At 43.9% G+C, this 25,174-nt stretch overlaps 1 protein-coding gene across 1 annotated transcript in view; it reads right to left on the minus strand.

The window, feature by feature from the left end:
* LOC147708657 (uncharacterized) overlaps positions 1-25,174 on the minus strand; it is a 147,126-nt gene that overhangs the window by 84,620 nt on the left and 37,332 nt on the right. The window contains exons 9-11 of the mRNA XM_086925758.1: positions 17,000-17,089; positions 14,871-14,969; positions 11,670-11,759 (exon numbers count right to left, since the gene is read on the minus strand). Coding sequence (XP_086781884.1) covers positions 11,670-11,759; positions 14,871-14,969; positions 17,000-17,089 — 279 coding nt within the window. The remainder of the gene's footprint in view (positions 1-11,669; positions 11,760-14,870; positions 14,970-16,999; positions 17,090-25,174) is intronic.

Raw genomic sequence — 25,174 nt, forward strand, 5'->3', positions numbered from 1 at the left:
CTGCCTTGTCCCACACAGAATCTGAAATGGAGGTGAATGCATTTCCCCATACAACAGCTTGGCCTGTGGATTACAGTATAAAGGCTGTACGCAGGACCGAAATTGAGGTCCTAGACCAATTTTTGCCAGTACGGCCCATAAGAAGTCCCACCTGACTCGGTCAAAGGCCTTTTCGGCGTCTAATAATATCATGCCGAAGTCGATCCCCATTTTATCTGCGTAATCGAATGCCCCAATGGCCATATTGACGTGAGCAATAGTGTCCCTCCCCATAATGAACCCGTGTTGTCTTTCAGAAACTAGTCGTGGCATAAGTGGAGCTAGGCGAGTTGCCAAGATATTTGAAAAGACCTTTGCGTCAGTAATAATAAGTGAGATAGACCGATATGACCCGCATTCTGTTGGAGATTTGCCCTTTTTTAAGAAAAATACAATTTGTGTTGTATTCCATGACTCCGGCACCTGCCCACTTGCTGCCACCGATTGTATCACTCTACACATAGGCAATAATAGTACTCTTTTAAAAGATTTACAAAATTCTAATGGCAACGAGTCATCTCCAGCCGCCTTCCCTGTTGGTAAAGTTGACAATGCCAGTTCCACTTCTTCTATAGACACTATGTCTTCTAATTTAACTGCTTCCTCTGCATCAGCTATTGGTATGCCGCTATCCTCAATATAGCTTAGTATGTTTTCCTGGTTCGGGTCCCATGTACTATAGGTATACTCCAGTTTAGTTACTGAGGTACCCTTGTGAGTCCCTAGTATATGGTACCTTAGATACCAAGGGCATAGGTACCCCAGAGGCCTACCAGGGGCTGCAGCATGTATTATGCCACTCCTGGGAAGCCTTCCAAAATGACAACACAGGACTGCTACTGCATGCACCCCTTACTAAGATATAGGTTCCCTATATCTACCTTAAATCACTGCACATGTTATGTTATAGCCGTACTTTTTGAGCGCACGGCTACCCAAAAAGGGTGTCCCGGCGCTTTAGCAAAGAGGCCTGAAAAACCAATAAACCCAAAGGCAGACACGCTACAGACAGACACATAAAAACCTATCAGTCACCCCTATGGCAGGCCTAATCAATCCTGAAGGCAGGGTGCTTGGTTTCGTGAGAGAGTGTGCCCATGCCTGAGCAGGGCCCCTCTGCAGCCTTCAGAATCTATTCTCTGGGGCTGTTCTGTGATGCAGCCTTACCATATACTCTTAAGAGCATTATAACCTTGCGGTAAATGCTAACTTTGGAATGGCTGCACGGAAATATGTCGTGTTTGGTGTCAAACACTTTGGAATCCTACAACCCCCCAGCCAATTCTGGCGGCGGGGGTAGAAATCCACCCTTCTAGAGGGAGAGACATGTACACACCGATCTACCCGGTAACAAGTTTAAAGAGCCCTGGCATCACAAAATGGATGCTGCAGCCACAGACATGAGTCTGGCCTCCTGCTGCAGACCGAAACTCCGGCAGGGGAGGCCTGGACAATAGGTTTTCCACACACAGGGAGGTGTAACCACCTTCCAGACAGGCTTTAGTGTATTGGGGCTGGGTGGGTGCAATCAGAGAGTGCTTTGAAGTCTGCACTGTGGGCTCATTTGGTGTCCCTGTGCATAGCCCAGTGCAAACCGGTTGCAGGGGCTACTAGCCCCTGCTCTGGCGCAAAACTAGACAAGGCAAATGGGTGTAGCCACGCCTCTTTCCAAACCCTCCCATAGGTGGGTCCCTAGAGTTAGTCCAACTCCTTTCTTAGGTATAAGTAAGGAACCCCTGGCAACAGGACTTTAGATATCCCTGGACAAAACTTTGCGACTGAATCCTGGAACTTCGACACTCTGCTAAATACTAGAGGACTGAAGAAATCTCCCTTGGGGTCAAAGAGTGACTCCCCTGCTCGGCAGGCACCAATGAAACATTTGACAGTCTGCATATCTGAAGCTCCCGATGGACTTCAAAGTACCTGCAGCTCAGGAAGAGGATATTCAGACTTCACAGAAGCCGATCCAAATCCCCAGCAAAGCTGGGACCTGCATCCCTCACGAGTGACGTGTACCCAGAACTCCTGGGCACTGTGCACATTTGCTAGTGCATTAACTCCTTGACGTCTCTTGAAGTTGTGCTTTGGGTTACTTATAGCCCAAGCCCCGAGCACCATCTGCACCAAAGATTGTGGGCCTACACTCCATGAGTGTTCTGTGAGCCCGTTTCTTGCATTTCCACTTGAGGCTCCTTCGTGATCCCTGGTCCTTTGACTGGTGGGTCCCTGTAAAGGTAACTCTACTTTTCCTTGGGCTTCTCTGGTTCCTCCAGACGTGCCCTGACTCCCCACTGTGTGGTGAGTCCCACAGACCTTGCTGGTCTGCACCAAAGCATTTTTTTACTTTCTGCATGGGTTGCTGTTGCCAAGGCTAGTTGGGTCCAATCAGGACACTGACAGCGCAGCACTCAACATCCTTTGTGGGACAGCTCGATTCCGGAAATTGGTTGTCGTTGACACCTCCTGGTCTTCATGGCTGAAGAGTCAAGCTTCACCTTCTTCACCTGAAATCACCCGACATCGGTGGGCATCCGCCTTTTGTGCTCCTGGTCACTGGCTAGTGACCCAGACTCTGTCCCCTCTGCTTTCAGGTTCTTCTCATCTTCGATCCAGGCTTGGATCACCCAGATACTTTCTTCTTCGACTGCAGCAGCACTTTGCAGCAGATCGCCAGTGGAAACGACGACAATTCCCAGCACCTACTATGCACCCGGCTTCCCTGGCTGAGGTAACTCGAGTACTCCAGTGCTCCCATGGGTGTTGGCTGTAGAACCCCTTAAGTAAAATAGGGGTTTGCTCAAAGTCCTCCTTTAAGTGTCCCTTTCATTAAATTTCCAACCGCGACATTCCCCATTGAAGTCAACAGCGATCCGCGGCTGTGTTTAGACACTGCACGCGTCCCCTGTGGGTCCCCTGTGTCACTACCTTGAGTGGTTCCTTGTGGTCCCAGCACTTCTACAGGCTCTAGGCCTTGCGTCTAGTCAAGTCATGGTTCTTATACCACTTTCCTAATATATGGTTTGGTACGCCCCTAGGGCTCAACGTATATTGTGCTAATTTACTGTGTGCTATTAAGTTTTCCATATGTACTTTTGCCGCTAGCCTCATAAAGAGACTAGTGGGATGTGTTTAGAATAAAAACATATATTTTATATATATACCTGGTGTGGTTCTCCTTTCATTTAGTCATTCACAAGATTATAGATTGGTAAAACAAGCTGCTTTAAATTCCTCCAAGATTTTGCCTGAAGGCTGCTCTCCATAGCTACCACTAGGATAGCTTTCAATAAAGGTTGTCTTTAACCTACCATCAATAAGGGTTGTTTGGACTGGTGCAAGGTGCCCACTAGAATAGTGGACAGCATATGCCAGGTCAAGTTCTCACATTGGTGTGCAGCGTGTGGGATTCCAGCTTGCCATTGTTTTACCAGATAATCTCAAGTGATTGACTAACTGAAAACCACTAAAGGTACCAGAGGTACATATAATACAAGCTTAAATACAGTAAGTTCTACTGAACTTAAAGTTCTGTGTCAAGAGCTTAGCACACTCTTTCTATAGCTCAAGAGAGTTTATTAAGCCACACTAGAGTAGGTAGGTGCTCTTCACCAATACATAGGAGCAGAATGTCGCAAGTTCCCAATGCCACACTAAGTTTTCTCAGCAACACGCGAATGTGAGCGTGTATGCCAACTAATCCCCAGGGGGAAAAGGGGATGGGGCAGAGAAGAGACAGCCACACCGCGTCTAATTCTTTATTCAGCTTCAAACGTCTTCTTCTGGTTAGAACAAGTAGAATTTTTACTGTAAGGGAAAAACACTCATTAATACTCTAACTCCCTTCTTACTTCTATTGTGCTATATATTCTATACTCTTTCTCGCCTACCCCGTCTAGATGTGACCAATGCCTCTCTTCTTGGTGTTTTTTCTTTGTTCTTATCTTCTAATAGCTGTAACTAGCATTTAATGAGATTGGTTAATTCTCTTATATCTCTATTGCTAACCTCTTTTCTTTTATCTTTCTCAGGTTCCTTACCTAACTTGTTACTGCTACCGTCTTTATTGTGGATTCTGTATTTGGTAAGTATCAGTTTAATTTATTATCTTGCTTCACCTTAACTTGGTTTTACTTATGCTACTTTATTCTGTCTTCCTAAACAATAAGCCCAACTAGAGTTTAATATTCACTCTAAAACACAACTAAGTAGTGCTGCATTGATATTATTAAATGTAATCTCTCTTCGAGCTACAGCTCTCTATCTGCAAAGATTGTTTTTTAATTGCTGCTATTCGCTTTCTCTCACACTTGCTACTGTAGCGCTAAATAAAAGTGCATGTTACAAGTCTGACCTTCCTCTATAGACTTGTTCTGACTCTGGAAGTCTTATTCAACGGGAGCAGAGGACTCAATGAAACGCATGCTCAGAGGTGAGGTAGTGTGGCTCACTGGTTAGAGGCGGCAGACCCGAGAGCAGAGGACGGCCCGGGACCAGGGTTCGATTTCCGGCGCGGCAGGTTTCTGGACCAGGGTCAGCGGACTCGATAATTCTCTCGCCTCGGTGCCCACTCTGATCAGCGATCACACTCGGCAACTCTGGGCATTAGCTTGCCTCATCTTCACTAACGGCCCCACCAGACCGCCGGGGATGCCTGGTCTCACCCTGGAGATACCCATTAAGGGACCATCTCTCAGGGAAGCCAGGAAGGGTTTCGCAGCGGTCGAAGCGCCTTGGGACCCTCCGGGTAAGTAGTGCGCTATATAAATGCCTATACATACATACATACATACATACAGAACCCCAGAAAATTCAGTCTCAAATGCGCATGCCTCTTACACAGTCTTTACTCTAACAAACCAATGCTCATGCTCGTAATAATGTAATACTCGTCTTACTGCGGCTTCCGTGAATTTCCTCTGGACTTGTACTCGAACCAGGTATGATTATTTTTCAGAAACACAACAAAGTTTTTCGTAATACTTCGCTGCGCATTTCCAACGGGCGTCCTTCCTTCCTCAAAGTTCAGGTGAAGTGCGCCACAGAACGGGTGCTTCACCTGGGTCATGCTGATTGCAATCAAAGGCTAGAGAGCTCACTAGCAACTCTGGCAATCGATGTTTGGTGTCCATTTTAGTGTTGCCCTTGATTGGTGATTTTTTCTGCCTTACTGCTTTCTTGCGTTTTCCACATGTTGTGCTCACTGAAAGGCTCTTTCTGACCTTAGGCTTGACTATCCTGACAACACCACACCACCCTAGTAATGTCTTCAAGGCCAGGAACCAGTGAGTCCCTGCCAGATGTCAGTATGTACAGGCATCCAAGTATGACACATTCCCATTCTTAGAATTGAGGGCCTTGTGTACTATGAGGAAATTGAAGACAGGTAAAAGTGCCAATACCCAATGCCTCAAGGAGGTACTACTACTAGATGATCGTAGAAAGGCTTCAGAGCCTGAAGGGTTAGGCAGTGGGGATGGGGCAGCAGACGAGGAAGAGCCCAGTGGTGCAAACCACTAGGACTCAGACTCTGATGCTGACCAGGGAGGTAACAATGACCTTGACCTGGACATGCAGCTCCTCCTGGAAAAAAGAATGAAGGCCAGGAATGCCCTCTCTTTTTTCCCCCAGGAAGGGTTGGAGCTACACCTAGAAGGCCCAGATCTCCTTCTGTGGAGTCTGACCATTCTGGTGTATCTATAGGGACCTCTGTCTCTTCTCATAGGAGGGAATCCTCCCAGGAGAAGAGAGAAAGGCAACTGAAGTTTGAGGAAGCCCAGCTGAGGATTAAATGACAGCAGGTAGCTTAAGAAAGGGAGTACCTAGAGCTTGAAAGAGCTAGAAAAAAGATGGGACTAGAGTCGCATGGTGGCAGCACCTTCCCTAGTGGTAGAGAAAGATCTCATGACCATAGGAATTTAAACAAGATTGTTCCTCCCTACCAGAGTGGGGATGACATCCACAAGTGGATAACTGCACTGGAAAGGGCCTGCAAAGTTCAGACGCCCCCCCAGGAGCAGTGGGCAGCAATCTCGTGGCTCTCCTCTGCTGACAAAGGTAGAGACAAGCTCCTTACTGTTAGAGAAGAGGATGCTGATAATTATACTGTCTTGAAGAGTGCTCTGATTGATGGGTTTGGCTTAACCACTGCGCAATACAGGATTAAGTTCAGAGATACCCAAAAGGTACAGACTGAAGACTGGGTTGACATTGTAGATTGTGCTACCAAGGCTCTGGAAGGTTGGATGCATGGCAGTAAGGTGTGTGATTTCAAAGGATTGTACAACTTATTATGAGGGAGAAGATCCTTAATATTTGTCAAAAACAGCTTTTACACCCTTATCTGGTGGACTCTGATCTGACTTCTCCCCAAGAATTGGGAAAGAAGGCAGACAAATGGGTCAGAACCAGGGTAAGGCCTAAGAATCAAGGTGGTGACCAGAAGAAAGATTCTACCAAGTCCCAAGAGAAAGGTGGGGATAAATCAAAAGACAAGTCCCCTACAGGGCCCCAAAAATCCACTTCTGGGGGTGGGCCCCAAACTCCTTCTCTCCTGAAAAGAAACCATATTGTCATGTTTGTAATAAGCCTGGCCACTGGAAAACTGATCCCAGTTGCCCCAGGATTGGCAATAAAAAAAATGTTCCTCCAACTACCACTACCACTCCTCCTGGTACTACTAGTGATAATCCCCCAGGCGGTAGTGTTGCACCCAAAAAGCTATGTGCATTATCTTGGGGAACAGAGGTTGGCCCTAGTTTAGACAGGTCCCCTTCACATGCCTCCTTAGTCTGTGACGGTGGCATGGGATTTGCCACTTTTACCATTGGTCCCAAAGCTTTGGGCAGGTACAGACAGGAGCCCATAATCAATGGTCAGAATGCTGTGGTCTTCAGGGACACAAGGGCTAGTGTCACCATGGTGACAGGGAAACTAGTCCCCCCCTCAACAGCTTTTACCTGAGTTTAAGTACCAGGTGACCAACATTGATGGTGTCAGAACAGATCACCCCATGGCCATAGTCAATCTCAGCTGGGGAGGAGTAACAGGCCCAAAAAGAGTAGCATTGTCCCCAAACTTGCCTGTAGATTACCTAATGGGCTATGATCTGGAAATTTCATCCTGGGCTGAAGTTGAACATTAAGCCCATCTGAGAATGCTGGGCGTCCCTTAGAGAGTTAGTGGGGCTGTGCAGGCCCAGCCCAACCCCAGGGAGTGATGGGGCCTGAAAGAATGGCCCATTGTTCTCCACAAGAGAGCACAAGGGATGAAGAACAGTCTTTCCCCCCCCCCAGACTATAGGTAAGGGTCATCCTCCTCATGGAACTGATCCTACCCCTAGTGAAAGAAATGCCCCAGAGGTAGTCCGAACTGTCCTGGCAACCCCTCTGATGGCAGGGGACCCTTCCAAGGTGGTACCCAGCCTGGAGCAGGTAAATTGCCCCTCTCTACCCTTCCTCAGTCAACCCAGGGCTGCAGAGGTGAGGGGGGGGGGCAGTGGACCCTACAAGGCTCCCTGTCCAGAGGAACCCCTCCATCAGCAGATTAGGGGCACCCAGTCTAGTAGCCCTAGCCAGGTAAAAATTCCTCAAACCCCTGAGGGATCCCTTTTGACATTGAAAAGGGACCACCCCCAGAAAGACTCTGTTGGGCAAAGGCAAACCTGGGACCCAGTGGTTCCAAACCTACCATGTTCCTCCAGTGTTCCATCTAAAGGGATCCAACCCCTAGCTGTAGGCAGCAAAAGGTTGACCCTTAGAGCAAAGTGCAACTCAGTCATGGAATGAAAAGCATCCATGGTGAACAGTGATCTGAGGGAGCTAAGACCAAATTTATTAGGGCCTCACTTCAATACTCAGACCCCTCACCAGCCTTTTACTTTACCAAAACACACCACAGGTGTGAGTCCCCATGGTGGAGACCCTCTCATGGCCTTAGGGTGAGGGATTGCTTAGTGGACCATAAGACAGGGGGTAACCATGCCAGTGCAGGTACTTCCTTATATGGCCACTTAGTCAATAAAGGCTCAACTGGGCAAGGTTAGCCTTATCTCCTTTTGTTTTGGGGGGTGGGGGGGTTATGTAAGAAGGTGGAATCTGACTACATGATGCCCCCACTTTTTTCCCGGTGTTTTGATGGTTTTCGACTTAGTTTTTCTGGGATGCTGTTATTCAGGGCCCCAGCCTATCTGCTTTATTTTCTAAAAGGATTCCATGTATTATAGGTATACTCCAGTTTGGTTACTGGGTACCCTTGTGAGTCCCTTGTATATGGTACCTTAGGTACCAAGAGCATAGGTACCCCAGAGGCCTACCAGGGGCTGCAGCATGTATTATGCCACCCCTGGGAAGCCTTCCAAAATGACACCACAGGACTGCTACTGCAGCCTGGGTAAGGTGGTGCATGCACCCCTTACTAAGATATAGGTTACCTATATCTACCTTAAATCACTGCACATAGAAACCTATCAGTCACCCCAACAGCAGGCCTAATCAATCCTTAAGGCAGGGTCCTTGGTTTCCTGTGAGAGGGTTCCCATGCATGAGCAGGGCCCCTCTACAGCCTTTGGAATTTATTCTCTGGGGCTGTTCTGTGATGCAGCCTGACCATATACACTTGAGTGTATTATAACCGCGCAGTAAATGCTAACTTTGGGTTGGCTGCACGGAAACATGTCGTGTTTGGTGTCAAACACTCTGGATCCTACCCTTCCCTGCCAGTTCTGGCAGCGGGGGTAGAATTCCACCCTTCTAGAGGGAGAGACATGTACACACCGGTCTAACCGTTAACAAGTTTAAAGAGCCCTGGCATCACAAAATGGATGCTGCAGCCACAGACATGAGTCTGGCCTCCTGCCGCTGACCGAAACTTGGGCAGGGGAGGCCTGGACAATAGGTTTCCTGTCACAGGCAGGGGTAACCACCTCCCAGACAGGCTTTAGTGTATGGGGCTGGGTGGGTGCACTCTGCGAGTGCTTTGAAGTCTGCATTGGGGGCACATTTGGTGTCCCTGTGCATAGCCCAGTTCAAACCGGTTGCAGGGGCTACCATCCCTTGCTCTGGCGTAAAACTGGACAAAGGAAATGGGTGTAGCCACCCCTCTTTCCAAACCCTCCCATAGGCGGGTCCCTAGAGAGAGTCCAACGCCTTTCTTAGTTATAAGTAAGAAACCCCTGGCAAAAGGACTTTAGATATCCCTGGATGAAACTCTACAACTGAATCCTGGAACTTTGATGCTCTACTAAAGACTAGAGGACTGAAGAAATCTCCCTTGGGATCAAGGAGTGACTACCCTGCTTAGCAGGCACCAATGAAGCACTTGACGGTCTGCATCTCCGAAGCTCCTGACGGACTCCAAAGTACCTGTAGCACAGGAAGTGGATTTCCAGACTTCTCAGAGGCCGATCCGAGTCTCCAGCAAAGCTGAGACCCGCAGCCCTCACGAGTGTTGTGGAACCGGAACTCCTGGACACTGTGCACATTTGCTAGTGCATTAACTTCTAGACATCTCTTGAAGTTGTGCTTTGGGTTACTTGTAGCCCAAACCCCGAGCACCATCTTTACCAAAGATTGTGGGGGACTACACTGCACGAGTGTTCTGTGAGCCCGCTTCTTGAATTTCCGCTTGAAGCTCCTTCGCGATCCCTGGTCCTTCGACTGGTGGGTCCCTGTGAAGGTAACTCTACTTTTCCTTGGGCTTCCCTGGTTGCTCCAGACATGCTCTGACTCCCCACCGTGTAGTGAGTCCCTCAGACCAAAAGCATTTCTTTACTTTCTGCTTGGGTGTCTGTTGCCAAGGCTTGTTGGGTCCAATCCGGGCAACGACACAGCAGCACGTGACAGAAGAATGTGTTTACTAACAGACAGTGTTGTTTTAATAAAATTCCATATTCAGCATAATCAAAGATTACTTTTCATTTCACTGCAGGCAACTAAACAGTATAATCCAATATTTTATTTACTATTGTCAATAAACATTTGTCTGTTTGAAATCAATCTATTTCAAGTGTATTACCCCAAACTAAATACGTAAAATAAAAACTACATAAAAGGTAACATGTAATATGGTCCGATATGCTATAGAGGGATTCTGGTGTCGTCCTATACCAAGAAAGCTGGGAGGGCAAGTGCTCTGCAAACATCAAACAATGAATTTGTGTCTGAAATAGGATTAGCACTCCCCATTGGACTGACAAACATAGTGTCCCTGTTATGTCAAAACTGCTGTCACTATTTACTAAAAACTACAAAATGCTATGAGGTGACTGCAGGGCACAAAGGGTGTACTTTTATTTTGGACAGTGATCATTACAACTGTCAGATGAGGTCTTAGGCACTTGTAAATGGTGATGTGGATATATATACGTTCTGCAGATCTAGCAAGTAGAAATAAATATAATCTCTGTATCAATGGCAGAATAGTTGCAAACTCACCACCTTGAAATGTGTTTGTGATTTGATAAATAAGTTTACTCTGCGTAGGTGCAGAAAAGGGATGTGAAGGGAGTGTGGGATAGTTTGGAGGAGTGAAAGAAAGGATGAGAGACACACTGTTTTGCAAATTGTGCACTGTAAATATTTATTTATGTAAATAATTGATTGGTGGCCTTTATTAATCCTTGCAAAAACAGCATTCATTTGCCATTGATAAACCTTCGGAAACAGTAATTTCAAAACCCAGAGGCCAATACAATTAGGATGCTGTAAAGAAGAGGTTGTACAGTTTTCTTTAGACGGGGGCCAAGGGCAAGAGATGAGATTTGCTTTGTAGAGCATCCACCATTGCTAGAAGCCAAGTAGATAAAATGTACTGAGACAAAGAAAATACTCAAAACAAAAGATGGCCTTTGAAATCATGTGTCACTTACCCTTTCACCAGAGTAAAGTATCAAGCTGTTGTTCTGCCTCATAATTGCCTCTGTGGTGGGCCAGCGTGGCTGCTGAAGTGGTAAAGAATGGCATGAGGTAAAACGGTCTCCAAGGCCCACTTCCATTATCCACACAACACCATACCCATAATGAAAAACCTTCTTCAAAGTTTTTAGCAGTGCCCGCATTTAAGAAGGTGGTCACATGCTCCTTTAAATTGCATGTTTATCTACCTGATTCAGTCTCATGAATTATATGAAAAGCACGTGCATGTAAATGTAGAAATACGCATGTGGTTAAAACTAGCAAGCCAAAAAATATCCAATGTGTATGAAGATCTATACCTATTAGAACTCATTTACATTGTATTTGTAGGTTAGGTAGGTGTGTGAGCAAGTGCCGGAAAATGAAATGGGGAAGCTAAAAGAAGAGTGACGTCTAATCCAGACATAAGGGGAAAGAAGAGGAAAGGGGAAATAATTTGCAAGAAAAGAAGCATAGTCGGACAGTGAAGTGGGCTTAATGACAGTGCAACAAGTGGAGATACTAAGAAGATCATCTAAGGTTTAGAGGTATTATTGGTTGATGAGAAATGCTAGGAACAGCTTTGTTTAGAGGCTGGTGAGGTTAGTTATGGATTGGGAGCAGGGTGTGGTAAATAACATTTATAGTGGATCCAATTTTAGAGAACATGTATGGAGGGCAACTGAAACACCCGCATACCTGGCTCCTATTCCTCCATTAAAATAATTTTTCACTTACCCATACTCTTCCAGCAATATTATGTGGGATGCGCAAAATCAATGAAAAACTCCCGTGTATCATGTGGTGTCTAGAAAGGCATACAGGAAGCTGTAAAGAAACCAAAAATGATTTCAGCAAAGATTAAGGCCAACTACAGCCTCCACTACCGAGGCTCACGATCCTGCTCTGCCCACAACTTTGTATTTGAGGATATCAAATTATTAATATTGTCCTACCATTTTATAACAAAAACATAACCAAAAGGTTGAGAAGTATATATAAATAAGCATAGAGTTTTTATTCTAAATACACATCTACAGTGCTTACAAATATATGTATTAAGTGTATGTCATCAAGTTATAAACACACACATACACAAATACATATATATTTATACAAAATTGAGGAAGTGATATTCCCAATTAATAGTTGTAAATTATGGTTATAAAATTCCATTTATTCTAACTAAAACTTGATAACAGAGAAGAAGTGGAAAGTAAGCTTGATTCTGAGATTTATATATATGTAAATACTGGTAGTAACACATTTAAATATGGCCGCTATACTCCATCAGGCAGAGTCTCATAGGTAGAACACTGGGCCCATTGTCGATTTCTACTACCACTGTGTTTTGTATTTTAACCTGAAAAAAATGGTGGCTTAACATCGTGAACAAGGGAGCTTGACTCCCGAAATGCGTTGATGTAACTCGTCATTTAATAAACTGAGTATGTTTTAAAACCCTACCCTGGAGTGCCGGAAGGTTCTTTTGGGTTGTGTATCGCTCTGTTTAAAATACATCTTTAGAAAACTTCCCTGGGAAATAAAGAAGTCCACGTATACCTTTTTAGTTTTGCAGATTTTGATGAGTCAACATTGCGTCTGGGGAATCTCAGAGGTAGTAATCTAAAGAAGCTGACAGAATCTCATGTCAGTTGTTCTCTTGCACCGGAATACTTATCCAGAATGTATGAAGTTCCAATAGTCACTAGAGTCTTCTGAGTATGATAATCTAAGAGTTTTCAAAAGTCTACCGACTAGATACACATTGCATGGTGTGCACGTGTGTATTTTTTCCTAAGATGTCTCTAGCATTCCTGTAAGACCTTGGTAGTTCTGCGACATCTTATGAAGCTTGCAGGATTCCACAAGCTCCTCGAGTGACTCGGCCTAAGTCAGCAGAGCTGGAGGAGGCTTCTTATGTACCAAAGAATATTTATCATACAATAAAAGTTACTCTGGCAGAGTAGTTCCATGTATTATGTCAGCTTTGGGTGCAAAGCTTAAATAATGGAATGAGCTTCTTCTCTGGTACTTCAATGCAATCTTGATTCTCGAGCTTCCTACCAATCTAGGGCCATGTTATCAAGGAATGGCGATAACATTATCGCTGCTTTAGCGGCAGGAAACTGCAGCTAAAGCTGCAATAATGGGATTGATAATATGCCATTGTGAATTGCCATAGAAGCCCAGGTTCACACCAGAACCTGGGCTTCTATGGGAATTCTCAAGGGCATATTATCAAGCCCCTTATTGCCGCTTTAGCGGAAGTTTCCTGCCGCTAAAGCAGAGATAATGTTATCGCCATTCCTTGATAATATGGCCCCTAGTCCATTACACATTTCTGGTCTTTCAATACCATGTCCTGGTCTTAACATTAAGGAGTAAAAAGAATAAAATTAAGTCAGTAGATCTTGGTAATAGTGATGGTAGAGTTTCAGAAATATTTTCAAAGGGCATGAAATTAACGGCATATATTTCTGAAAATGTTGTATTCCAAACGTTGTGTCACAAAAGGCATCATAATTCTCATAGGCTTGTTTGTAAAATATATGTAAAGGACACCATATTTCTACTTGTGAATGAAATTAAGATGGGTGCTTCCATTAAATATGCATTAACAAAGCTAGGGAAAGTCCTATTTACTTTAGCGCAGTTGAAGTTTGTACAAGTCATCAGTCTGGGTCTACTTCATTAAGAGAAAGCTTGCTTTCTGGTGTTGATGAGATAAACAGTTTCAAAGGTTTGCTTGGAATTTATAATTTATCTAGAAGATTACGGTGTCTTTTATATTGAGAGTGTGAATGCCTAGTTTAGCTGGTAATGTTGGAATCAAAAAAGAAAGAAGCAGCAGTGATTCACATAAAATCTTCCTCATACATTTTGGCTATGAGTATATAGTACTATTGCATAAACTATGCTGTCTTGAGAAATATACATTGTAAATAGTCATCTATGTAAAGAATCAATTAGTGGCCTTTATTAACCTTGATGAAACAGCATTCATTTGAAGTTAACAAACCTTTGGAAACTTTATGCAAAACTCAAAGAACTTTGGGCCGCCTTTTTTCCAGTCGCAAACGGTTCGATTCTGCGATTCGGCCCATTTGCGACCAGAAATCGGCTTTTTCTGATGCATGAACTCATTCCCATTTGCAAATTAGGTAATCGCAATTTTTTGCGATTACCTAAATTGCTAATGCATTTAGGGAATGTCAATTTGCAATTCCCTAAAGGCGATGCATCAGCCCTTTCCTAATGCAAAGTGTGCCTTTAGGAAATGCTAATTACCATCAACTTCAAGTTGATGGTAATTTGCGCATTCTTTGAAAAATGCACAAAAGTGCATTTTTTAAAGTGAGATGTGGGGCACACACATGCCCTTTGGGCAGGTGTTTGCGCCACATGAGCACTGTTCCCTTTTTTGGGGGATGCATTAGGGGGGCCTTAGACCCCCTGGCACCCTTGGAATTGCATTCGCAATTTGCGATTACCAATTTGGTAATCGCAATTTGCGAATGCATTTCCATTCATTCCTATGGGCCTGTAGGCTCATAGGAATGAATAGAGTAACATTCCCCAAGAGCGTTTCACAATTTACAAAACGCTATTAGATAATGTTAAGGAATCACAATTTATTTTGAGATTCCTACATGCATAGGGATTTGCGAATCCAAAATAGCAATTCCTTAAAAATCGCTATTTAGGAATCGCAAATCCAAATGTTGATGCATGTGGCAGATAAAGATGTAATCACTGTTGGGTAAAATCCATTGAGGGATGAGGCAGTAAGATAAGACAATGTATGATAGAGCAGATTGTGTACCATGGCAAGAAATGACTGTTTTTTTCGACTACACATTGATAGAAAACCAAAAAATAAAATGTACTGATGCAAAGGAAATACTCAAACACATGGTGAAGGAAATGCTCAAACACATAGTGGGCTTTGATGTCCCGTCTCATCCTTTCGCCAGAATAAGGTAGGAGGCTTCGGCTCTCGCTCATTATTGTGCCTGTGGGGAACCACTGCGGCTGCTGTAAAAGTAAAAATTGCATTAGGCAAAACATACTTTAAGACCCATTTTCACTTTCCACACCAAACTCCCCCTCCATGACGACAACGAAAGACTCTCATTAAACCTTTTAGTGGCACCCACGTTTAAGTAGGACCATGATCACACAGAGTTTGTTGCCAGCAACCTAGTTTCAAGTAAAACATGTGACATAGGAGCTGACAAAATTATTTAGCTGTAAAGTTATATCTTTAGCCATGGTACCCTTAAGGGTTGAAAGGCTTTAAAGAGCCCCTGTGTCAAAGCAGTGTATTTGGCTAGTTTGCCTATAGACATTCCATGAGTATAAATAGACTGTATAAAGTATTTTTCTGGCAGCAAGGATACATGTTCACCTTGTTAGTATGTAACGGACTGGGCCGGTTCATAGCCAAATGGAAAGAGGTAGATCCTAGTGAAATATACTAATTCAAAACAACAACCATAAACTTGTAAGATTAATGAAAGTCACATAATTTTGCAGAGAAAGGTGAGGTATATCTTGACATGTGCAAAGTGAGGCACGCTATTTATTGGTACTACATTCATGCATCTTTATTCTTTATTCTTCATTCTATGCAGTGTGTGCTATTTACTAACTTTACGTCCGCACTCGGGACGGAAATTCCAGACTGGAGATGGAGCTTCCGGCTTGGGGCGAAGCTTCTGGCTCGGAGGTGGGTATTTAGCCATGGCTGAAATCTCCACCTCTGGGCCGGAAGCTCCGCCTCCAAACCGCAAGCTCCCCCCCAAGACGGAAGCTCCGCCTCCGGGCCGGAATTTCCGGCCCGAGTGTGGACGTAAAGTTAGTAGTCCTAAATCTATTCTGTGAATACCGAAAGTAGCAAGTTCATTCTGTGAATCCCGAAAATAGTAAGTTCACTCTGTGAATCCGGAAAGTAGTAAGTGCATTCTGTGAATACCAAATAGTAGTAAGTTTAGGATTTAGTCTTAAATTCATTCTGTGAATAGGGCCCCTCCTTTCCAGTTGTTTATGGTGTTGTTTAGTTGTTCGGAGGTATTCAGTGTCCCAGCTAGCCTACTTAGTGAACTCTCTGTGGGTTGTTGCCAATGGGAGCGAAGATGTTGGTGCAGTTTCTGACGTTCTGGTGTAGGTTGTTGGAGGACATGAGGTGGGTGATGTTGAGGGTTTTGATCCATGTGTCCATTGAGACTTTGCTTCAGCTGTAGTGGGGGGATTGGGCAGACTGGGGGCAGCAGTCCGTGAGCTGGTGATGTTGAAGTGAATGATGGAGTGGTCAGTCCAGGTGAGTTCTGTGGTGTGGCTGTACCTGATGCAGTCACTGGAGATGAAGATTGAGGCCTGCGGCATGCGTGGACTCATGAACGATTTGGGTGAGTCAGATGTTGTTCATGCTGTCGAGGATGTTGGTAGTCTTGATGTCATTGAGATCAAACACAAACATAATGTCTTTTAACTGGCAATATTATCTACCCAATACAGTCTCATGAAGAGTATGAGGAGCCTGTGCATATAAATCATAAAATGTTCATTTGGTAAAGTAAGTTAGCCCTCCTACAATGTCCTTGAGGGGTTTATGGCAAGGTCAACTGCAAACCTGTATAATGACCCTGTTGACTTGATTGTCCTTGAAGGCATTGTAAAATCACCATCAGAAGTGGTCACTTTTACTAAACTTATTCACTCTACAATGGTAGGTAGGGGAAGTGAGGAATGCAATGGGAGAGATGATTAAGGAAGCAGAAACGCAGCGGTTTCTGACCTACCAAATATGCGAAAGAGGGAAAGGGTAAATACTGGTAGGAAATCTTAGTGGCATGGTGCGGTATTATGGGCTGACAAGAAATTATAGAAAAGGGATTGTGTAGAGACTGAACTGTTTAGTTATGGATTGGAAGCAAGGGTTGGGAGATGAGATTGTACTTAGGAAAGATTCAATGTAAGAGAACTGCAAATACCATTCAAGGATGGCTACTGAAAGGCTCAGATACACAGCTCCTTTATATCCATTAAAATACCCTTACTCTTACCAATCTTCTCCCAGCAATATGGTGTGTGGGGTTGTATAACAGTGAGAAGCTTCTCTGTCTCATGTTGGTTCCAGAAGGCAATACAGGAAGCTGACAAGAAGACAAAAAGGATTTCAGACAAGATCAAAGCCAAGCCCAGCCTTTAGTAATGAGACCCACACTTCCTCTATGCCCACAAATAAACACCCTTAACTTTGTTTGTCAGAATTTAACAATTTTGATATTGCGCTACCATAATATTGTAGAAAAACTATTAACTAAAATATTGATAATTAAGTATATAAAATGTAATTTAGATGACTAAATATTATTCTAACACCTACACTCCTTTAAGATGTAGATATCATTTCGGTACCTATACATGGAGTTATGTTCATATGGCACTTCTTTGTACACGCCTGACCCTAGAAAGTGCTCGCATCTCTTCGGTATTTGGACAAAATATCGGAAACACAAATATTGTGGGACAGAATAACATGTCAAAAATATAGAGGACAAGAATATCATGTACGTCAGTTTCTAAGGGTAAGTAAAGTTTTGCTACATATAACTCCTCATATATGTACCTTGACGATATATCTATAAATCTTCAAGGTACATAGATCTGGAGTTAAGAATAGTAAATTTATATTTACCTAGTTGCACTTACCTACTCAATATTCTTGTCCTCAATATTTTTGACACAATAGTCTGTCCACACTCTATTTGTGTTTCTGCTTTTGTCACTAATCAATCTCTTCAAATGTTCTTCCTGAAGTGACCTCTAATAGGAAGACTATCTTGTAAAATATGCATTGTAAATATTCCTCTATGTAAAGGATGGATCAGTGGCTTTTGCTACCTTGCTGAAAGAATATTTGAAGTTTATAAACTTTTGAAATACTGAACCAGACCCTCCAGGATTTTGCATTTTGCAAAAAAGTCGCAAAATCTGCAGTTTTGTAAAAAGGCTGTTCTTTTTACAAAAGTGCCCACTAAATTTGGGGAATGTCATCTGATATTTCTTTTGAGTGAAGAGGCTGACAAAAGGTTGTGAAAACTTAATTGAAAGGGTTGTGAAAACATAACTTACAGACATTTTCGTCTCTCAATTCCCAACTTATTGGAAACTAGGATATCTTGTGGCCAGGGACGGTAATTGTTTTCAAAATATCTCCATTATAAAGTTCAAAGGTGAACAGTAGGTCGTACTTTTTTAAAGAGAAAGGAATTAAAACGAAGAGAAAGTGAAATGAGCACACGTCTCTGGAAGAGAGTTAATGTGCTAGAAGTCAGGAAGTGGAGATTAAAGGCTTCAGGAGTGATTTGGGTGTCCTCTGGACAACTTACAGTCCTCATTTAGTGGCCATAGCGAGTGAGGTTTATTTGGTTGGCCACCACTGAGCTGACTGCTGAGCATCATTAGTGTTGTGAGATTTGCATGAACCTGTGTGGATTAATTTCTCGAAGAGATCAGTTTTTTGTAGTGTGGAAATCATAAGTGTACTCCTACGTTTATTCATTCTCAGCCACAGCCAGGGGGGGGGCCAAAACACAGGCCCCTACAGCCCATGCAGTGCAGGAGGCCCCAGGCCTTCTGCCTTCCTCCATTCAGCCAAAGAGCAATTAATATTGGTGGGGTAAGCGAGAATCAGGGGCCCTTCATCACATTCTGCAGGGGGCCCTTCATTTTGCTTTATGCCACTGACAGGTTATGACAAGGTGCAGTTAGTTGAATCTTTCTCATAAGTTCATTTCAAGGATATGCTATTCCTCCAACAGCATGGAACCAGTATGGGGAGTATCTTCGTCCTCAGTGTAGCGGACCTCTATGTACATCACTTCGACACTCATACAATCCTCAATCAAGCAAACCCCTTTCTTCAACATATCAAACTTTGGAAGAGCTATATTGATGACATTTTACTAATTTGGGAAGGCAACCAGACTACAGCCAATGCTTTCCTATTATGGCTAAATGATCAAAATACTTTTTTGAAGTTCACACACACCATGGGAAAAAAAAGGAGTTGGTATTTTTGGATCTGAATATTTTTGTATAAAACAACACTGTGAAGACAAATGCACATTTGAAACCCACGACATAAAACTGCTTCCTTTTATTTGATAGCTTTCACCCCAGGCATTTAAAAGAGAATCTACCATTCGGACAGTTCCTGAGGATCAGGTATTGTACCGAACAAAAAGACTGCAGGAAACAAGCAGAACAACTAACTGAAAAATTGATAGCCAGGAACTACCCAGATGAATGGTGGCCGAAGCTAAAAAATGAGCATTAAACAACCATAAATAACCATAGAGATGCCCTGCTGGAAACACGCTCTATACAGAAAAATCAAGAATCACAACCTATCTGTATCACAACCTATAGCGTGGCTTCTATTCTGGTCTCCCAAATTATCCAGAAACACTGGCGTATTCCGAATAGTGGAAATTTGTCTATGCCTAAACTCGTGTTCTCCCACAGAAAAATAAAGAGCTTGAGAGACGTGTTGGTACACACTGGCAATGTACTGTAAATAACATCCCTTTGATGTTACCCATGGGCCATTACCCATATGGGAATTGCATTGCTTGCTGTTTCACTGAGGCAACTAAAAGAGTATCTTTTAACAATGGAATGATTGGGCAACTCTGAAACTTACCAAATTGCAATACATCTAGGGTGGTCTACCTGATTACTTGCCCTTGCAATTTGAACTACGTGGGCATGACCACTCAAAAAGTCAGAAAAATGATCTGCGAAAACTGCAGCAACTTACGATGCCAACGGATTACTACAAAAATCCAATCACATTATCTTGAACTAAAACACACACCCAGTGATTTGAAATGGATAGTCCCGGAATGTATAAAAGACACAGACATTCTGGAAAGGAGACTCCTCGAAAAGGAACAGAGATGGATGTTCAAACTCAATACAGACACCCGGCGCCTCAACAATAACATCTCATGGGGCCAATTCCTCTAGAAGTGTAGCTCAACTTTTACCTTCCCTAAGCTATTGGTGTACAATTGTAATGGCTGCCTTTCTGCCAGCTCTCTGGAGAAGAAGAATGATGGAGAGTGACTCCAGCCTATCACCCCCATAACATAGGGATTAGGCCGATAGACAGGGACCCTGTCTTACAGATATAAGGGCATTTTCGTGCCATTTCCCTTAGAGTAAGGCTTATGAATTTAAGTGAGGGGTTAGATATATAAGTATTAGTCATGATTTACTCATTTGCTAACATGTCGATCTGTTTCTCATGGAGCTATGCATATTATGGGCTCCGTAGGCCTTAAGCGAGACAGACTCCATTTTGCTTTCTGCCTGGTAGCTCGAGAAGGCTTTCTAGGTGAAGTGTAATGTTTTAGTTTCAAGCTGTTGTCCGCTTGGAGAGAACCGGTTCAGGCTGACCCTTATCAAAGGAATGTATTTTTCTCCACTCCGAAGACACAACTTCAGGCCGGCCGGCTGGGAAAGTGTCCTTGGTACGGGGAGGTACAAGAATTTGGTGGGCGGCAGGTTACTGGCCGTAAATTTCCATGAAGGAACGGGCCTTGATATTAGCGAAGGTGTTAGTCTTTGAGTCAGTTAGTCCGTAGGCGGCATCTAGCCGTTAGCATCTCTGCTATTATTCACTTTCATGGTGGACAAGTCGCCATCTTTGAAGTCGGAGAAAGATTTAAGACCGAGACTCTCTGAAAACAGACTGAACGAGAAGTGGCGCGGAGCGCACTAATGCAGAGAGAGAGAGAGAGACGGTAGCTAATTAACAGCAAGGTTCCGAGGTCCTGAGGGAGAGCAGACGAGTTTGAGCCTAACGGTGCAGACGTGTACTTGTGACGGCTGAGGGTGACTGCAAGGCGAGCCAGGACCCAGAGACGAGACAGGAGCCTAGATGACTGCCGAGTCCCGATTTCCCATTAACCAGGTGATGTCCGACCGACTCTTATAGTGCGTGCACTCTAACCTTTATCTTTTATCCTCTTTGCAAATGTAATGCTGCATAGTAATGTGACTTATGTTTATTGTTAATAAATACCCTAATTCATATAGAATTATTGTGTACCTGGTGCTTATGTTCAATCTTGGTAAATGGCACTTCTAGTTAGGCACTATTTAGACGAACGGATGAGAAATCCCGATCAGACAAGTGGTAACTAAATAAGGAGGGAGTGAGTGGACCTTTGATGTCGTGAGCACAAAGTACATTATATAATCTGAATCCATATCCAAAGTTATTACTTTAGTTTTATCCTAAGTAGATTGCTGAGATATCATCCTAATAACGTTTCATAGGAATGTGGTCGTCGTTGATATGCGGCGTTAATGAGAACGATAGGGAGGATACTATCGTGTAAAGCCACCGGATTGTGGTATAAGATAAATGAGAGCGCCAGGAGGGATACTGGCGTGGATGTTTCGCAGGATCGCGAACGCTTGGAAAAGGGAGCATTGGGTTCTGCAGGCCCGTGTGTAGACACGCCGGATTGTGTGTCAGATCTGCCCTAGGGTAGAACGGTCTGGGTCGGGGCGACCGCGAGGCCAACTGATGTGAATAAGATACTGTAAAAAACCCCATATATGTATATTGTCATTCCCCATTCTTAGGTGCAATCTGTATATTTATCTGTATAGGTACTTATTGTGAATACGATCTAAGAAGGGAAGGTGAGTACGTTTTGGCTGGGTCACAGGGGCCCCTGGGGGCTGATCCCATCTAGACAGGAAATCCAGCCATTACATCTGGCGTCACGAACTGTTTACGAAGCCTGTGTGCATTGTGTTGTTTTGATCTCGTTGGTTTGCGCCCGGCTTGTACGTATAAAATTTTGTTTATAATTGTGTATATATTTTTTGCGTGTTAATATGTTTCCGAAAAAATCTCCGTCGGTTTTCAAATTACCGATTCAGATTCCCGGCTGGGAGTCTACGCCTTACGAGGCCTTGGCCCGCGAGTGGGCTGATTCTACTGGTTTAAGTGAAAATTGGTCTTCATTCTTGGAGCAGGCGGAGCCTGCTGATGTGATTTCGTGCCTACAGAAAGCGCCAGTAGTGAAGGGTGATGAGCTTCCTATTTTAGGACGCAGAGGGTGGATTGTTCTTACTGCATACAGAATGTTGCATGAGAAGTTTGTTCAATTACAGAAACAATTTAAAGATACGGAAGGACAGTGTGTTGAGTTGCAAAATTCGCATACTCTTTTACGTTGTCAAAATAAACTGCTTGCCGACAAACTTGAAACGTATCAGACCATTGCCGAAAGAGCTGCGGTCCGTATTGCACGATATAAATACAAACATCGTCGTGGGCGCGTGTCGTCCCGTAAAGTGCGTATGATTGTAGCAAAAGCTGGAATGGATTGGAACCCCGATGAGTGGGACGGTAATATCTGGGATTCTCATACTTCTGACTCCTCGGCAGAGGAGGGTGATAAGCGCGAGTCTTCTCGCTCCGGACGTGATTGTAAATCTGCTTCATGCATTGATTTGACTACCGATTCTGACCGTGCTCGTTCTTCCCGTGCGGATGACGTAGCTTGCCCTGATTGTTCTGTTAAATCTAAAATGCGGGCTTCCACGGAAGCTCTTCCCGCAGTTTCTGCTCACCCGATCTTTCGACGGAAATTACAACAAGCCCCTGGTAATCCGGGTGGCATCCCTCTTGACTGTATTGAAGATTTTACTCAGCAGGAGATTAGTGACATCCTGCAACGTTTTAAACAACGGCCTGGTGAGGCCTTGCTTACCTGGATGGTGCGTCTTTATGAGCTTGGCGCTTCCGGTATTATGCTCGATGCTGTTGATTGCTTACGATTTTGCTCTTTGAGTTCTGATTCTACTATTCAGGACCATTTTCGGAATTTTAATGGTAATGTCCAGACTTCTTTGCTCCAGCTTGCGTCTGAGGGCTGTAATCATAAATATCCAACTGAGTCTGATTGGCCCTCTGATGAAAAGCCGTGGTATACTCTGCGCGATGCGTCGCAACGTTTAAAGGAGGAAGTCATGAAAACGTGTATCTTCCTTAGTACTGCTGACAGGTTATTGGATGGTTTGTTAACATCTTCCGTGCGTAACCGCATTATACGTACTTCTCCTGTTGCTTACAAGCAGGTCATGATGACACTATTGATTAATCAAACTGGCAATCCTTTGTCTGCTGTGCTTGAGTCTGTTCGTCAGCTTGGTGAGCTGGGTGAATGGTTTAAACCTGAAAGACAATCTCGACCTGAGGGTCGTACTGGTGGGGACTATAAGTTCTCTAGACGTGACATGTTTCTTGCTCTTATTGCTGATGGTGTGAAAAGGGAGGAGATCGATGGTGAACCTAATAATATCCTATGGGATATGTTTCGTAAGCGTGGTTTGGATCGAAAGGAAGGTGCCCGTCGTGTGCGAAAGAATGATTATGATCGTGGTTCGGATGACAGTGGTGATGAGAGACGACGTGTGACTTTTGATCGCCGTGATGATCGGCGCCAAGAACGTGGTGATTCCCCCCGTCGTAATGATGGGAGGGGGAGAGAGGATGATCGTGAAAGGGGTAGAGATGATCGTGGTTCTAACAGACGTAGAGATGCAAGGAGTTTTTCCCCTGATGTACGTAGGAGGGAGGATCGTAATAGACTCTCTGACCGTAACTCACAACTTTTTGAACCTGACACTAATCCGTTTCGTACTGGAGACGGATATGAACAAGAAATTCTGATACCGAAGAAAACTGAAAACATCTACCCTGATCTGTCTTGGTTGACGGAACGCAGGAAAAATGACTAGGAAATAGGTCAAGCTCCGGTACGCAGGTGGGCCCACAGAGATTACAGACCATATGTAGATATTGAGATTTTTTGGAAACATCGTAATATCCAAAGGGCCCGAGCGTTAGTTGATACTGGAGCGGAGGCCACTTTAATTCATGGTAAAGCAAGGAAATTTCATGGACAGTCTTTTACAATTACTGGCCTGGGTGGTAAAGAAACGCCCGCAGTTCAAACTGCACTTGAGATTAAAATTGGTAGGATTCCTCGTAGAGAATACTCTGTGTTGGTTGTGCCACTTTTGGAATACATTATTGGAATTGACATTTTGAAAGGTATGACTTTGCATTTGGATGATGGTTACTATCAGTTTGGTACTAGACAGTACATTTCGACCAGACCCGTACGGGTTGGCCGTTTACGCATGCCACCTATTAAGATCCCTTTAGCAACGAAAGTGATTTCTCAGAAACAATATCGCATCCCAGGTGGTCATGAAGAAATTACAGCTACGATTCAGGATTTGGTTGACGCGGGAGTCATTACTCCGGTCACATCCGCTTGGAATAATCCTGTTTGGCCCGTGCGCAAAAGTGACAACTCTTGGCGCATGACTGTTGATTATCGAGAATTGAATAAACATACACCTAAATTGACTGTGGCAGTGCCTGACATTGTTACATTGATTGAGAGAATTCAAAAGCATCCTGGTACATGGTATGCTTCTATCGATATTGCTAATGCATTCTTTTCGATTCCAATTGCTCCCGAATGCCAAGAACAATTCAGTTTTACATGGAATGGACGTCAAATGACGTTCCGGAGTCTTCCTCAAGGCTATGTACATAGCCCTACAATCTGTCACCGGCTGGTGGCGGAACATTTATCTGAAGTGCCTACGATTCCACAAGTTCAGATTTGTCATTATATTGACGACATTTTGATTCAAGGTGAAACGCAAGACCAGGTACAGTCTCATTTGGATCAGATCATTGACTGTTTGCGAGCGAAAGGTTGGGAAATCAATCCTGACAAATTACAAACTCCATCCCAAGCTGTGAAATTTCTAGGAATTAATTGGCATGAAGGTCACAGAGAAGTGATCCCACAAGTTAAACGTAAAATACTTGATTTTGCAGTCCCCAGAAATAGGAAAGAGGCGCAATCCTTTATTGGGTTGTTTGGATTTTGGCGCCAACATATTCCACATTTGAGTCAAATCTTGGCTCCACTGTATCGAGTCACTCGTAAAAAGAATGCGTTTGAGTGGGGTGAACCTCAACAGACTGCTTTTGATTTGGCTAAAGAAGCTATTCAGTATGCTTTGGATTTGTGGCCCGTGAGTGAGGGTAATGTGGATTTGAATGTGTCCGTGGAAGGTCTGTATGCCAATTGGAGTTTGTGGCAAAAGCAGGGCAGACAAAA

Source organism: Lissotriton vulgaris, chromosome 6 (assembly GCF_964263255.1).
Source record: "Lissotriton vulgaris chromosome 6, aLisVul1.2, whole genome shotgun sequence".
Classification (NCBI taxonomy): domain Eukaryota; kingdom Metazoa; phylum Chordata; class Amphibia; order Caudata; family Salamandridae; genus Lissotriton; species Lissotriton vulgaris.